Source organism: Anabas testudineus, chromosome 3 (genome assembly GCF_900324465.2).
Source record: "Anabas testudineus chromosome 3, fAnaTes1.2, whole genome shotgun sequence".
NCBI lineage: Eukaryota > Metazoa > Chordata > Actinopteri > Anabantiformes > Anabantidae > Anabas > Anabas testudineus.
In genome coordinates, this window is record NC_046612.1 from 19,520,765 (window position 1) to 19,536,420 (window position 15,656).

At 40.8% G+C, this 15,656-nt stretch overlaps 2 protein-coding genes across 3 annotated transcripts; both read left to right on the forward strand.

The window, feature by feature from the left end:
- The first annotated feature begins 5,347 nt into the window (after positions 1-5,347).
- Positions 5,348-9,180, forward strand: LOC113174035 (trans-1,2-dihydrobenzene-1,2-diol dehydrogenase-like). Its single transcript, XM_026377688.1, has 7 exons — positions 5,348-5,476; positions 6,079-6,190; positions 6,433-6,596; positions 6,719-6,971; positions 8,254-8,378; positions 8,675-8,825; positions 9,050-9,180. Exons 1-7 carry the CDS (start codon positions 5,387-5,389, stop codon positions 9,157-9,159), a joined length of 1,005 nt encoding a protein of 334 aa, XP_026233473.1. The 5' UTR covers positions 5,348-5,386; the 3' UTR covers positions 9,160-9,180.
- Positions 9,181-10,232: 1,052 nt separating this feature from the next.
- On the forward strand, positions 10,233-15,555 carry dhdh.2 (dihydrodiol dehydrogenase, tandem duplicate 2). Of its 2 annotated transcripts, XR_003299867.1 has the most exons (9): positions 10,233-10,382; positions 11,003-11,114; positions 11,352-11,515; positions 11,685-11,937; positions 12,946-13,070; positions 13,362-13,512; positions 13,737-14,510; positions 15,242-15,365; positions 15,454-15,555. XR_003299867.1 is itself a non-coding variant. In XM_026377637.1 (7 exons), the coding sequence occupies exons 1-7, from the start codon at positions 10,293-10,295 to the stop codon at positions 13,844-13,846; spliced, it is 1,005 nt and encodes a 334-aa protein (XP_026233422.1). In that variant the 5' UTR covers positions 10,233-10,292; the 3' UTR covers positions 13,847-14,753. The 2 variants fall into 2 exon arrangements, 1 of the variants encoding a protein (XP_026233422.1); XM_026377637.1 differs by lacking the exons at positions 15,242-15,365; positions 15,454-15,555 and having other exon boundaries at positions 13,737-14,753.
- The last annotated feature ends 101 nt before the right edge of the window (positions 15,556-15,656 follow it).

The window sequence follows — 15,656 nt, forward strand, 5'->3', positions numbered from 1 at the left end:
CTCTCAAAGGGCACAATGCTGGGCAGCTCAAAGGCTCCCATTTCTGCTTGCTCCTCTCAGTCTCTCTCTATCACACTTTTTCTAATGGGGAAAAAAAAACATCCCAGCCCACACATCAGAACATGCTGTAGCTCTGACAAAATGACTTATTACTCCTTGCTGTACACTTCCCTCTCTCCCCCCTCTCCCTGGATTCATCAAGCTCCCAGCCTCCCCTCAAAATGGCTGGCACCTCCTGGCGCTTGTCTAGCTTGTCAGCCGTCCTCTGCAGTGACCTTGAGACAGAGATGAAGGAGTAATGGTGCTCCTACAACTGCTGCAGTCCCCCACAAAACTGCACTGACGGAGGGAAAATACCCTCTGCATATTAACATCAATCAAAGTAGGATCGGGATGCCTCTCTGTGGGCCTTTTTTTTATCTCTCATCAACTTAGGTTTCTGATGAAATACTTAGCTGTTACATGGTAACTGGTGTTGCAGAGCCACACTGTAGCTTTTACAATGTTGAGTGAGGCAACATCAGTAATTTATTTAAAATCACACGCACCTTCACAAAAATCCATGTCAAATGTTTGGACTGTGTGGATTTGGATTGTCTGCTCCTCCCATTTCAATTTAGAAGTTTTCGTGTAACATTGGTGCATTACCACTAACTCTTTCTGCCGGCAATAAACACAGATGAGATGACATGACAGCGTGTGTAACGCAGCTGTCTGCCGCCATCAACCACCTTCACAGGCAAAATGATTCGTCTCCTCAAAGGAAGCTGTTGTGACTGGTCACGTGACCCGGCGGATGCCACTCTTCCACATCCTGGTGGAATAAGGACGCGCAAGAGATGATGCATGAATTCTTAATCAAACAAAGACGGTGAGAAGTGATAGGAGTGGAAGGCAATCATTCTGGCCATGCTGAATTAATGAGGCGCTGGCTTCCTTCCGCATGCCAGGTTTCAGAATGACTCGGCTCATCACTGTTCACTTCATGGAGCTGTCTCTACCGCCACCTCCATCCGTGGGCCAGGCATCAAACTTCACCCTCTGCCGGCCGCTCTTTAGCCATTCCTCATTAAACCGTGAGCTCATGAACACGGGGGTTACTTGCAGCAAGAAATTTTGGGGATTTTAGTTTCTGATGAAAAGTAGGCGTCCATGGCTCAGCTGAATATGAGAGCAGTGGGGTCCCAGTACACGATGTCCAAGTCCCGGCCAAACTCACTTCTCTGACCACCTGAGCCTCTGCACTGTGTGTGCCCATCTGCTGCCAGCGGAGCCGGCACGGAACCAATTCACTTCTTCACACCAATTCAAAATCTAGTTGCACTTGTCCTCTCGGGTCACATCTCCTCCCTCACACTTCTACCTCTTTTCTCAACAGCTATGGTGATGTCGCCATGCCAGAGAAACGGTGCCACGTCCTTCACCACCCAGAAAAACCCAAAAACAAACAAAACATGGAAAAATTACTCAAGGAGGAGTTGGGCATTCCCATGGCAACCAGGTCCTGTGGTATAGGCAGGGATATCAGGCCAAGCCCAATGCCATTTGCATACAAATTGCCCAGCTGGTACCTTGTTGTTATGACAACAGCACACAGTTTCCAGTAAGAATCAAACTAAAAGTGAAACAAAAAAGGGAAAAGCCTCCGATGAGGAGACTCGTGGATAAAATTCCTTTTCTTTACATATACACTGTGCATCTGTCTTGCTTTGGGTTTGTCTATTGCAAATCTTCACATCATTTCTTTCAATGAGCCACGTTAAATCCTCAGATCTAAAGAAAGAAAGTCAACTCCGCTGGCAACACAGTGTCCTCTACTGGCAGCATGTGGCAGGAAGTTCACACAACCGCTTGTCTGGCTAAATGGATCATTTTTAGCTCAAGGGCAACTGAGGTGATGCTTTTCATAGTCATCCTGGTTCAGACTACTGACCAGTTAAATTGCTCTGCTGCAGGCTGCATGAGCATTCTGTGAACACAGCATATCTATTTATCCCAGCAACCCCCACGAGACTCGCTAGACTTTAATCACTGGCTTCAGTGCAGCTGTCAAACGATCGCAGGCTAATCAGTGCCCCTCGACACGGTGTGCACAACTATTAGACAAGTTGTGTTTTCGAGGATTATTTTTATTATTGAATAAATACAGTGCTCTTGGTTAATCCAAAAGGGTAATAAACCTCCAACCTCAACCTTTAAGGAAGTAAAAGTGAGGTTTTGCTCTGTTTGTCTTGCCTAGTATTTGTGCACACAATGTACGTGGTTCCAATGCTTGACCTGCACCACGGTGTACTGCTGAGTCCTGATCTGTGGCCAGAGGGAACCATCATCCCGGCCTGTACACATTGCACCGTGCATTTCTTCCTCTCCAGTGGGTTAATAACGGGAGAGCACCTGAATGATAGCTCTGTTACAAACTTTTAGATACAATTGGTGCAAACCCTTTTTTTAGTCCAGATTGAAAAGAAACAGCTAGCAGTGGCAACAACACAGCAGGATGTGTGTGTCTCTCTGTTGTTATGTGCGTGTTGCTCCCTCTGCATCAGCATGGGAGCAGAAGGAAAGTGACACATTATGCCTCGCCAACATATAAATGCAGAAACCTTCTCCCTGAAGTACTGTTGGCTCAAGGCATGACAATTTAGTATATTTCCTCCCTTGAAGGAACAACCTTTCACAAGGTCACAATTTGCCAGCAGCTCAGATCTTTACTAAAGCACCACCTGGCTCATTTGTCACTTACTATCCAATTCAACATGGCAACCGACTGGGGACTCTGGAGCCCTGGAAAGATCAGCCATGACTTGAAAGATAGCTGTGAAGACTCTGCCTCCCGGAGATCACCAGGTAATGTTCAAACAAGATCATTACATTTTCATTGTCACACACTGAAGTAGATGTGTGTGTGAGTTTCTCTTCTGTTTGCCAAGAAGCAAGGTACTCATAAGGCCCAACGCACACTGGCAAGTCTATTGCTATGGTGTCCAGACAGGTAATATACAGTACCACAATGCAGCTGGGGATATGGTTGGAAAAATACAGCATTACAGCATCGTCCTCTCCGACAACCCCTTAAATTCTAAAGAAAAACATCTGGTCATGCTTGACCAGCACATCTGCCACTACTCCAACATGAGAAGTGTGTGAAAGTTGTGGAAATAAACGTGACAGCCTGCTTTTCCTTGATAAACTGTTTTATCATTGCATTGATGCCATGCTGTCTCCTCTGTGTGTCCAGCACAATGCGATCCTGCTGTGTTCCTGTGCACAGGCTGCTGGGGACTGAGGCAGAAGGGCACGTGAAGATGGTACAGTAAAGGTGTCCCCAGAGGTGCTTTGCTAGAAATTGGAAATGACTAATTACAGTTTGTTGTGATTGTGTTCAATGTCCAATCAAGCCACAGAGGTGCTGCATTTGACTGAGGCATGATTCAGCACACAAGTCACGCAGCAGAGATGGAATAGATTAGTATGATTAATGCCACACAGAATGAATCAGTGATCACAAACTGGTCAGGGGAGTGGCTCAGAACGAAAACAGAACAACAGTCTCTAGTGTGGTGCAAGAGAAACATTTAAATGAACTGTCTGAAATGTAAACACCTCAGGGAAGAATTCTTCACACAGAAAATCCCTAACTTATCTTTAAAAACGTCAGACTAATCCAAATCCTCTCAGGAGAATACAGTAATACTGTAAATCTGGCAGGGGAATATAGTAGAACAGCATGTCTCACAGCAATTTGCCCTTCAATGTAAGGACATCCCACTATAATGTATTTCCAATTAAACTGAATGGACATTAAAACAACAGCAACATTATTAGAATTCATTCATTTTGGTGCTCACCGGTTTTTCAACAGAACACTTGTAAAGGTTTGGCAAGAGTGCATGAGCAGGTAGAGGACCCAATTAAAGTGCCAGACAAGATCAGGTATAAGAATAATACAAGGGAGGGTGTGTGATGATAAAGATAAACACAGGAAACTGACAGGCGAACGCAGGAAACACAACAACTGGTGGGAAACAGGGAGGTGACCAAAATAAAAGCATGGGATCGTGACAGGTAGAGGATGGGCTTTCTGCTCTTAAATAAGGCTCGATTGAGACATGCAAAAACGGAGTTGACTGAAGACAAAGATTGTTCGATAGTACAATTAACAAACAAATTGTGTTTCCTTTTCTGGTCCTATCCACTGCTCTAACACTGCTGGTGCTAGACGTCAAGGAGCCAACGCACCCTCCGCCTGAAGCGAGCCTCCCTCCGAATGTCGCCGAAAGCACCATTCCTTCACGATGAGGCAGAGCGAGAGAGGCAGCCTGCTCAAATGTAGGTCATGATAAAAGTATAGTTATGTATTTTGTCTTCAAGGAGACAAAATAGTTTGAACAGCCCCAACCATCACCTGAAAGGTAAAGTGAGCCGGAGAGAGAGAGAGAGAGACACTGCAATTCAATGAAACTGAGGCTGGAGCTTCTCATGACTCAGACTGATTCAGAATCTGCGTTGTCGGTCGTCGGATCGTCCCCGAGCCCGCACAGCATTACACTCTTTTGGCTTTTGCTTCAGTTTTAATCTACAGCATTTTTACATACCTGATGTAGCTCTACAACACTTGTACATGTCTGAATATACAGACATGAAAGGTCACGTTTTAAAGCAAATAAGTCACAAGCTAAACAAATAAAGCGACCCCGCAGTGTGTCAACATGCTGTAATTAAGTCCTTGGCCTTTAAAGACAAACCCAGCTGTCACTGTCAGACCAGTGATTGATGAAGCCAATAAAGGACTGATTGCTGAAGCCATGTTTCATTTCAAACATCGTCCGCTGGAGAAGGAAAGAGCCTTTGAGTGGCACGTTTGAATCAAAGTGTTCTGTCATGTCTGGCCCTTGCAGTGGTGCACAAATAGATTCATGTTCTCCGTACAGAAATAGGTTGTACTGTCTGCTTTTCAAGGTTAGGACAGAGAAACGCTTTTATGAGTCAGCAAAGAGCAAAGCTCGTTTATGACTTTTGGGCTCGTAGGACTTCGACACACACTCGTTTTGTCTTTACTGTTTGACTTGATTGTGAAGTGTATTATTTTTCATTTGTTCCTTTCTATGCGTGTTGTATAGTTTCTGTGTCATACGTTTATCCTATAGCATTTTATTATTTAATAAAGCTGTTTAAAAAATTCAACTCCAAGTGTAATAAATCTGCTCCTGTATCCAGGTTTACATCACATCATGCACAGTTATGATACTTTAAGAAGGGAACATGCAGCATTAACTATGACGTTGAGGTAAGATGCAGATACTGTGTCTCCACCTTGTGGTGGAGATCATCCTCTGTTCACATGAACCACAGACTGTGCTCATAGGATCTCTGTTCAGGGTCCAACATGGCAACCAGGTGGGGAATCTGCAGCGCTGGGAACATCTGTCACGACTTTACTGTGGCTCTGAAAACTCTTCCTGCCGAAGACCATCAGGTATCATTAGCAGTAGATACACAGACTCAAATAAACTCTGAGGTACAGACGCGAAAACTGGGATTTAAGCTCCGTGCAAAGCGTCTGTTTTACTTTAAATACACTAAATCTACTACACTGATCGTAGTACTGACTAAATTCTGTTCTCTTCCTATCAATCTATGGTTTCTAATAATCCGAGGAATAACCACTTCTATACATATTCATGCATTTGGAAACTGCAGGTTAAAGTCTGCAACATTTTCAATCGGCCTGATTCTTTTCTACCGTAAAACACGTACTAAACGGACATTACAAAATTGTTGCACACTATAATCTAACAATTACGGTAAATGGACTGTTAAACATTTAACTAGATATCTGTATTTTTAAATGTGTTTTACAAACAAAGCCCAAGTTTCAGATCAAACTCTTTTATCTAAATGACCTGACAGTGTTTTGCTCACATACTGTACTTTCATCAGGTGCAGAGAGAGTTCTTTACCAGGAAGGAAATTTAATACAACAATAATGAGCTCATATTCTGGAGGAGAGAGTCTGTATTTTTAGTAAGAGCAGAACAGCTTGTTTCAGTAAATAATAATTGGAAACTGTATTCACAGGTTGTGGCCGTGGCAGCTCGCAAGTTAGAGGATGCACAGGAGTTTGCCAAAAAGCACAACATCTCCCGGGCATACGGCAGCTATGAGGAGCTGGCCAGAGATCCAGACATTGGTCAGTTTCATTTAGTCTTTGTGGTTAATTCAGTTTGTAGTGTACGTCTCTGTTTCTGCTTTGTGCACCAGTAGTACAGTGGGTTTGCTCAGAGCTGCAAACGACAACACCACAAACCTTGATCCTTCTGTTAAATCTCCACTAAATGTTCAGGTCATTGTTTTTCTCTGTATGTTACTACTACACACATTTTTAATAGACAAAACAAATTCTCTCCTATCTGTGTGTTCATGTGTGTGCAGATGTGGTGTATATTGGTGTTATTCAAACCTACCATCTGAGCACTTGTCTGCTCTTTACTAACGCCAAGAAGAACGTACTGTGTGAGAAGCCACTGGCCATAAACGCAAAGGAGGTTCAGCAGATCCTGGCCTCTGCCAAGATGAATGATGTCTTCCTCATGGAGGTACAGACACATCTGAGCTTGTGAACATTACTTGGTGTTATAATTAGATCACCTGTTTTATACAGAACACATCTAGTTCATGTACTTTAAATTTAAATGTTATCTTTTGTCCTTTGCTGCAGGCCGTCTGGACTCGTTTCTTTCCGGCCTCTGTAGAAATCCGAAGACTCCTGGCTCAAGAGGAGTTGGGTGAGGTGCAGATAGTGAGAGCAGAGTTTGGTTTGCCGGTGATGCACATACCAAGATTTGGTCAGAATGAGCTGGGTGGAGGAGCACTACTAGATCTTGGCATCTACTGCCTGCAGTTCATATCCATGGTGTACAATGGTGAAAAGCCAGAGTGCATACAAGCCACGGGGGTCTGCCTGGAGACAGGTAATTCAAAACAGGCCATAGAGATCTCACAGATATAATTTTCAAAACACTGGTATCATTTACTGATGTATTAAGTCAGGACATTGTACTGATGCTGTGCTGTGTACAAAGTTTTTTTCTTGCTGTAACCTTTTGGCCTACACAGTAACTGTTATGCTCACATGGTGCCAGTCTTAGGCTAACGTGGCACTAGGAGCTGCCTTCAGAAGGTTAAACTGTTCTTGCTGGCACCTGTTTGCCAAAATGCCAAGTATTGTACTGAGATTGTATCAGCCTTAAGGAATGAAGCCTGTTGGTGAGGTGCTGCTTCTCAAAACTGCTTTTTCCTTCCAACACATCACACACAGGTTGATGCTGATAAGGTTTGTTACTTATTGACTAGAGTTGGTTCGGCAGCTTCTCATTTGTGAACGGATGTGATATTTTAAGGTGTAGTTTGGGAAGTTTTAGCTCCAGCTTTAGTGCCACTACGATGACAGTACTTACTTTACCTCCTGTGTTTGAAAAGAGTTGTATGTGATCTGAGAGTTTTTAACCAAGGGAGTGTTCCAGACTGATAAGACTTCACCTCTTATCTCTGCCGTTTCCTTCACATTGAATGACAAAGTGAAGGTGAAGCAGGAGGACAAGCCTAGTGACGGGGAGCCACGTGGGCGTGGGGCGGAGCACTTTTTATGATCCTTCTTCCCTATAGTCACACAATGATAAAATCATAATAAAATCAATAATATCAATAATCCTGTCATTAATAAAGTATAGGAAGGAAAGTATAGAAATTTCCTGTGAGTCATTAGAAAATTAGACCTGTGTCACTTATTTTATGTTCACAGCAAATCTCTGTCTGAACTTTGAGCTAATGCTGTACTGTTTGACAACTTAGAATGAGCTAAAAATACCGTACTACCTAAAGTACCACACATGACATTTCTATATGCCTTGAAATGTCCATATAGGCATAGATATTTATTCATATGGACCAGTAACATAGGATTTTGTCATTACTGTGGTGTAATCAACATTAGATTTGTCCTGTTTCTGTAGCTACACAACTTATTTTAGGATTTCACAGTATCAGTTTGTGTCCTGGGATTAGGTGTTGCTGCCACTGTTGAGACTTTGCAGAGTGGAACCACTAATTAAAAACCAGACATAGATCTGTGTTAAATCTATTATCTAACTATCTATCTAACTTCGAGACAGCAGAAATGTTTTTGTTACACTTTTCAAAATCATGTTTTATGTCTTTATGAGTCTGATACTGTTTGTGTATGTTTTTTAACAGGAGTGGATCAGACTGTTGTTGCCACTCTGAAGTTCTCTAAGAACAGAATGGCTGTGTTTACTTGCTCCTCCAATATACAGCTGCCCAATGATGGTATTATAATAGGAACAAAGGGGACAATCAAGGTAAGACCAGAAAATCCACTAAATTCAAGCAGACTGAAACACTATACCAGTTTCCACTGTAGACATTTGCATATTCAATATAGATTTAAGTCATTAAGTGATTATTATTAAGTGAACCAAGTCACTTCTGAAACAATTTATGAAAATGTGCGTCAATAAAAATAATAAAAACTGCACCTTACACCACTGTATTTAAGAAATCCTGTACCCCACATGTGCTCGCTGCATATATTGTGCATACTGTATATGCTGTTGATACATTTGCTTGTTAACATTTCCTGTTGCATGTTTTTTAGGTCCCTAATTCAATGTGGTGTCCCACATCATTAGTAGTGAATGGGAAGGAGACTCAGTACCCAGTGCCAGATCCGCATTTGCCTCTAAACTTCCACAACAGCACAGGGTTGCGTTATGAAGCAGAGGAGGTGCGACAGTGTTTGCTGAAAGGTAAGTTGACATATTAGTCTGTCCATGTAGCCAGAGACATTAATAAATACACTAACACAATAACTAAAACGAGTCAAAGTTTGAATGGAGTTCTGAATGGTCAGAGATATTATTCCACTTGTTACACTTCAACACAAGGTGGCATCAGAAACACTAAATCTTAATGTTGTTCAGTGTGTTCACAGACAGAACAATACACTGTGTTTATTCTTTTTCTCATGTAGGACTGAAGCAGAGTCCAGTTATGTGTCATGCTGACTCTCTCCTGCTGGCTGAGATGGAGGACGAGATTCGCAGACAGGTTGGGGTGGTGTACAGCCAGGACTGCCAATAACTGATAAACAGATAATAAAGTGCTGATCTTCGAACTGGAGTTGTCTACGTTCATATGTTGTGAGGAAGATGTTGATGTTTAAAAAGGTTTAAAATAACAGAATCTTTGGAGAAAAGTTTATTTTTCCTTTTTAACCGACCACGATTTGCTTCCATGGAGCTGATGTGTTCTGATCAAGATGCTTAACAGATTTATAACCCAACACACACTGTATGTCTTTACACTGGAGTATTTTTATTTACTCTCATAGTCCATTTTTATTGACTGCACATTTTATTCAAGTTCATCATTACTCATTGTCAAATTAATATTATTATTGAGGCTGACTAAATACACAGTAGGTGCTCAGCTCTTTTATTGATGGAAATCCAGTCTTATTGGACGGCTCAGTACACCAGCTAGACATTATAATACCCCTTTACGTTTAATTAGTTCTTACAATCTAAAGCTTGTTAGACACACAGAGACAGCTACAGTGGGTCACTGACATATTTTTAGGATGTTCTTCCCACTGTACATAACAGACACTGTTAGCTGTTCAGGGCCCTGAAATCAAACACACGGTGTTGATATAACTGGAGCCTGCACACCAGCTGGTCAACATGATGGAAACTTCTCCATCTTTAAAAAAGCCTCTGGCCTGGTTTAGAAAGTAAATCATGAAAATGAACCTAACACTGTTCATTTGCTGTGTTCAACTCTGTTCAATGTCATGGATGTCGTGTAGAATTCAGTATCACACTGAGGTAAGATGAAGAAAAAAAATCAACACACAAATGGAAAAATTATAGAAAATTCAACCGTCAGCTTAGCAGGTTATACAATATACAGTAAGTACATTTGATAAATAGACAACAATTTCAATACCCTAATAGTTAAGCCATTAGAATATATAGACACTCAAAGGAGGATCATTTATTCTGGTGTCTTTTTATTTTTCACCTTTTTTGTGGGTGTTTTTTTTTTTTTACCTGGAAATCACATTTCTTTTGTGTTAGCACACATCATAATGTTATTTCTGTGCATCAACACACGGTCAAAACTAAAACTGTGTCTCCACCTTGTGGTGGAGATCATCCTCTGTTCACATGAACCACAGACTGTGCTCATAGGATCTCTGTTCAGGGTCCAACATGGCAACCAGGTGGGGAATCTGCAGCGCTGGGAAGATCAGTCACGACTTTACTGTGGCTCTGAAAACTCTTCCTGCCGAAGACCATCAGGTATCATTAGCAGTAGATACACAGACTCAAATAAACTCTGAGGTACAGACGCGAAAACTGGGATTTAAGCTGAAACTCGGTTTCTCGCTCCGTGCAAATCGTCTGTTTTACTTTAAATACACTAAATCTACTACACTGATCGTAGTACTGACTAAATTCTGTTCTCTTCCTATCAATCTATGGTTTCTAATAATCCGAGGAATAACCACTTCTATACATATTCATGCATTTGGAAACTGCAGGTTAAAGTCTGCAACATTTTCAATCGGCCTGATTCTTTTCTACCGTAAAACACGTACTAAACGGACATTACAAAATTGTTGCACACTATAATCTAACAATTACGGTAAATGGACTGTTAAACATTTAACTAGATATCTGTATTTTTAAATGTGTTTTACAAACAAAGCCCAAATTTCAGATCAAACTCTTTTATCTAAATGACCTGACAGTGTTTTGCTCACATACTGTACTTTCATCAGGTGCAGAGAGAGTTCTTTACCAGGAAGGAAATTTAATACAACAATAATGAGCTCATATTCTGGAGGAGAGAGTCTGTATTTTTAGTAAGAGCAGAACAGCTTGTTTCAGTAAATAATAATTGGAAACTGTATTCACAGGTTGTGGCCGTGGCAGCTCGCAAGTTAGAGGATGCACAGGAGTTTGCCAAAAAGCACAACATCTCCCGGGCATACGGCAGCTATGAGGAGCTGGCCAGAGATCCAGACATTGGTCAGTTTCATTTAGTCTTTGTGGTTAATTCAGTTTGTAGTGTACGTCTCTGTTTCTGCTTTGTGCACCAGTAGTACAGTGGGTTTGCTCAGAGCTGCAAACAACAACACCACAAACTCTGATTCTTCTGTTAAATCTCCACTAAATGTTCAGGTCATTGTTTTTCTCTGTATGTTACTACTACACACATATTTAATAGACAAAACAAATTCTCTCTGTGTGTTCATGTGTGTGCAGATGTGGTGTATATTGGAGTTATTCACCCCCACCATCTGAGCACTTGTCTGCTCTTTACTAACGCCAAGAAGAACGTACTGTGTGAGAAGCCACTGGCCATAAACGCAAAGGAGGTTCAGCAGATCCTGGCCTCTGCCAAGATGAATGATGTCTTCCTCATGGAGGTACAGACACATCTGAACTTGTGAACATTACTTGGCATTATAGTTAGATCACTATGCAAATCAGTCTTAATAATTGAAGCGTGTATGTTGGATTTATTGAACCTCTCTACAGAACACATCTAGTTCATGTACTTTAAATTTAAATGTTATCTTTTGTCCTTTGCTGCAGGCCGTCTGGACTCGTTTCTTTCCGGTCTCTGTAGAAATCCGAAGGCTTCTGGCTCAAGAGGAGTTGGGTGAGGTGCAGATGGTGAGAGCAGAGTTTGGTGTGCCGTTGATGCACATACCAAGATCTGTGCAGAAGGAGCTGGGTGGAGGAGCACTACTAGATCTTGGCATCTACTGCCTGCAGTTCATATCCATGGTGTACAATGGTGAAAAGCCAGAGTGCATACAAGCCATGGGGGTCTGTCTGGAGACAGGTAATTCAAAACAGGCCATAGAGATCTCACAGATATAATTTCCAAAACACTGGTATCATTTACTGATGTATTAAGTCAGGACATTGTACTGATGCTGTTTGTTCGGCAGCTTCTCATTTGTGAACGGATGTGATATTTTAAGGTGTAGTTTGGGAAGTTTTAGCTCCAGCTTTAGTGCCACTACGATGACAGTACTTACTTTACCTGCTGTGCTTGAAAAGAGTTGTATGTGATCTGAGAGTTTTTAACCAAGGGAGTGTTCCAGGCTGATAAGACTTCACCTCTTATCTCTGCCGTTTCCTTCACATTGAATGACAAAGTGAAGGTGAAGCAGGAGGACAAGCCTAGTGACGGGGAGCCACGTGGGCGCGGGGCGGACCACTTTTTATGATCCTTCTTCCCTATAGTCACACAAAAATAAAATCATAATAAAATCAATAATATCAATAATCCTGTCATAAATAAAGTATAGGAAGGAAAGTCTAGAAATTTCCTGTGAGTCATTAGAAAATTAGACCTGTGTCACTTATTTTATGTTCACAGCAAATCTCTGTCTGAACTTTGAGCTAATGCTCAACTTAGAATGTTTAACAACTTAGAATGAGCTAAAAATACCGTACTACCTAAAGTACCACACATGACATTTCTATATGCCTTGAAATGTCCATATAGGCATAGATATTTATTCATATAGACCAGTAACATAGGATTTTGTCATTACTATGGTGTAATCAACATTAGATTTGTCCTGTTTCTGTAGCTACACAACTTATTTTAGGATTTCACAGTATCAGTTTGTGTCCTGGGATTAGGTGTTGCTGCCACTGTTGAGACTTTGCAGAGTGGAACCACTAATTAAAAACCAGACATAGATCTGTGTTAAATCTATTATCTAACTATCTATCTAACTTCGAGACAGCACAAATGATTTTGTTACACTTTTCAAAATCATGTTTTATGTCTTCATCAAATATGAGTCTGATACTGTTTGTGTATGTTTTTTAACAGGAGTGGATCAGACTGTTGTTGCCACTCTGAAGTTCTCTAAGAACAGAATGGCTGTGTTTACTTGCTCCTCCAATATACAGCTGCCCAATGATGGTATTATAATAGGAACAAAGGGGACAATCAAGGTAAGACCAGAAAATCCACTGAATTCAAGCAGACTGAAACACTATACCAGTTTCCACTGTAGACATTTGCATATTCAATATAGATTTAAGTCATTAAGTGATTATTATTAAGTGAACCAAGTCACTTCTGAAACAATTTATGAAAATGTGCATCAATAAAAATAATAAAACCTGCACCTTACACCACTGTATTTAAGAAATCCTGTACACGTGCTTGCTGCATATATTGTGCATACTGTATATGCTGTTGATACATTTGCTTGTTAACATTTCCTATTGTATGTTTTTTAGGTCCCTAATTCAATGTGGTGTCCCACATCATTAGTAGTGAATGGGAAGGAGACTCAGTACCCAGTGCCAGATCCGCATTTGCCTCTAAACTTCCTGAACAGCACAGGGATGAGTTATGAAGCAGAGGAGGTGCGACAGTGTTTGCTGAAAGGTAAGTTGACATATTAGTCTGTCCATGTAGCCAGAGACATTAATGAATACACTAACACAATAACTAAAACGGGTCAAAGTTTGAATGGAGTTCTGAATGGTCAGAGATATTATTCCACTTGTTACACTTCAACACAAGGTGGCATCAGAAACACTAAATCTTAATGTTGTTCAGTGTGTTCACAGACAGAACAATACACTGTGTGTATTCTTTTTCTCATGTAGGACTGAAGCAGAGTCCAGTTATGTGTCATGCTGACTCTCTCCTGCTGGCTGAGATGGAGGACGAGATTCGCAGACAGGTTGGGGTGGTGTACAGCCAGGACTGCCAATAACTGATAAACAGATAATAAAGTGTTGATCTTCGAACTGGAGTTGTCTACGTTCATATGCTGTGGCTTGATTTGGAAAAACTAACACTGTTTATTGGTGTGTGTTCAACTCCATCCAATGTCATGGATGTCGTGTAGAATTCAGTATCACACTGAGGTAAGACGAAGAAAAAAAATCAACACACAAATGAAGAAAATATTGGAAATTCAAGTGTCAGCTTAGCAGGTTATTAAAGAGAGTGTGAGTAGACAAACAGAACTTATTAAAGAATAAATTAATAGTTAAGCCATTTGAAAATATAGACACTCAAAGGAGGATCATTTATTCTGGTGTTAGTTGTCTTATGTTTTTTTTTTTTTTCCTGGAAATTTCTTTTGTGTTAGCACATATCAAAAATGTTTTCTCTGTGCATCATCACACTGTTAAAATTTATACTGTGTCTCCACCTTGTGGTGAAGATCAGCCTCTGTTGACATGAACCACAGACTGTGCTCATAGGATCTCTGTTCATGGTCCAATATGGCAACCAGGTGGGGAATCTGCAGCGCAGGGAAGATCAGTCACGACTTTACTGTGGCTCTGAAGACCATGAGGTGTCGCTGGTAGTAGATGTGCAGACACAAATAGATGCTTCAGTGCCTGGAGATCGTCTGTCTGCGTTTTCTGGTAATTATATCACTGTTAAAAACCTATTTCTAAATCAAGCAATTAATCAATTTATCAACCAACGTCCTGTTCCTAATAAATTATAAAGACATGATGATCTACATTTGCAAGTTACAGCTTATTTCACTTCCAGGTGTCAATGTGCTCATGAGTACCTCGAGTTACCTCGACCACTGGCAATTTTCCAACGCCATAGTTTTCTTTACTTTTATACTGTAAATTGAGTCTAAATGGGCATGTAAGATTTGTTCCTTAATCCGATATTCATGGAATATGAACTTTTGTACTTAAGAAATAAACTATTTTACTTGCTGAATTTTTAAAATATGTTTTTTAACTTAAAGCTTGGTGATTTTTAAACTGAAAACTCAGCGTTTCAATCTAAAGAGAAGAACTGACTCAAATCACAAAACTCAAACAAAATAAACAAACAAACAAACAAAAAAAAAACCACACAAAATCTGAATCCACAGTCTCCAAAATCAGTAGGACTGGCATAAAAGTTTCAGTTTGTTAAAGGACATGAACAGAAGAGCTCTTTACTAGCAGAAGATACAAGTAGAGTAGTATTCAGGAAAGTTGAGACAGCCTTACCAGGGGTCAAATTTAGCGTAAACATCTGCCTTGGATTCCTGCGGTATGTGCTGTCACACATTTTAAAAGCATGTCAATATATGAATTTGTTTCATCTCCTCATCAAATGTGAATCCTGAATGTTTCTGTGCGTTCAGGAGTGGATCAGGCTGTCGTTGCGACTGAAGTTCTCTAAGAACAGAATGGCTGTGTTTACTTGCTCCTCCAGTATAAAGCTGACCAATGACATTATATATAATAGGCACAAAGGGAACAATAAGGGTAAGTAATCACAGTGAGAATTGTGGCCAGTATAACATTGTAGTACAACATTGCATTTATTATAGATTTCCTATTGTATGTTTTTTAGGTCCCTAATTCAATGTGGTGTCCCACATCATTAGTAGTGAATGGGAAGGAGACTCAGTACCCAGTGCCAGATCCGCATTTGCCTCTAAACTTCCTGAACAGCACAGGGTTGAGTTATGAAGCAGAGGAGGTGCGACAGTGTTTGCTGAAAGGTAAGTTGACATATTAGTCTGTCCATGTACCCAGAGACATTAATGAATACAC

Bases quoted from the DNA above. Each gene is read 5' to 3' on its own strand.
- LOC113174035 (XM_026377688.1), top strand. From the start codon at position 5,387: ATGGCAACCAGGTGGGGAATCTGCAGCGCTGGGAACATCTGTCACGAC. The intron at 6,191-6,432 runs GTCAGTTTCATT...ATGTGTGTGCAG, and splicing joins GGCCAGAGATCCAGACATTG to ATGTGGTGTATATTGGTGTT. The intron at 8,826-9,049 runs GTAAGTTGACAT...TTTCTCATGTAG, and splicing joins GCGACAGTGTTTGCTGAAAG to GACTGAAGCAGAGTCCAGTT.
- dhdh.2 (XM_026377637.1), top strand. From the start codon at position 10,293: ATGGCAACCAGGTGGGGAATCTGCAGCGCTGGGAAGATCAGTCACGAC. The intron at 11,115-11,351 runs GTCAGTTTCATT...ATGTGTGTGCAG, and splicing joins GGCCAGAGATCCAGACATTG to ATGTGGTGTATATTGGAGTT. The intron at 11,938-12,945 runs GTAATTCAAAAC...GTTTTTTAACAG, and splicing joins GGGGGTCTGTCTGGAGACAG to GAGTGGATCAGACTGTTGTT.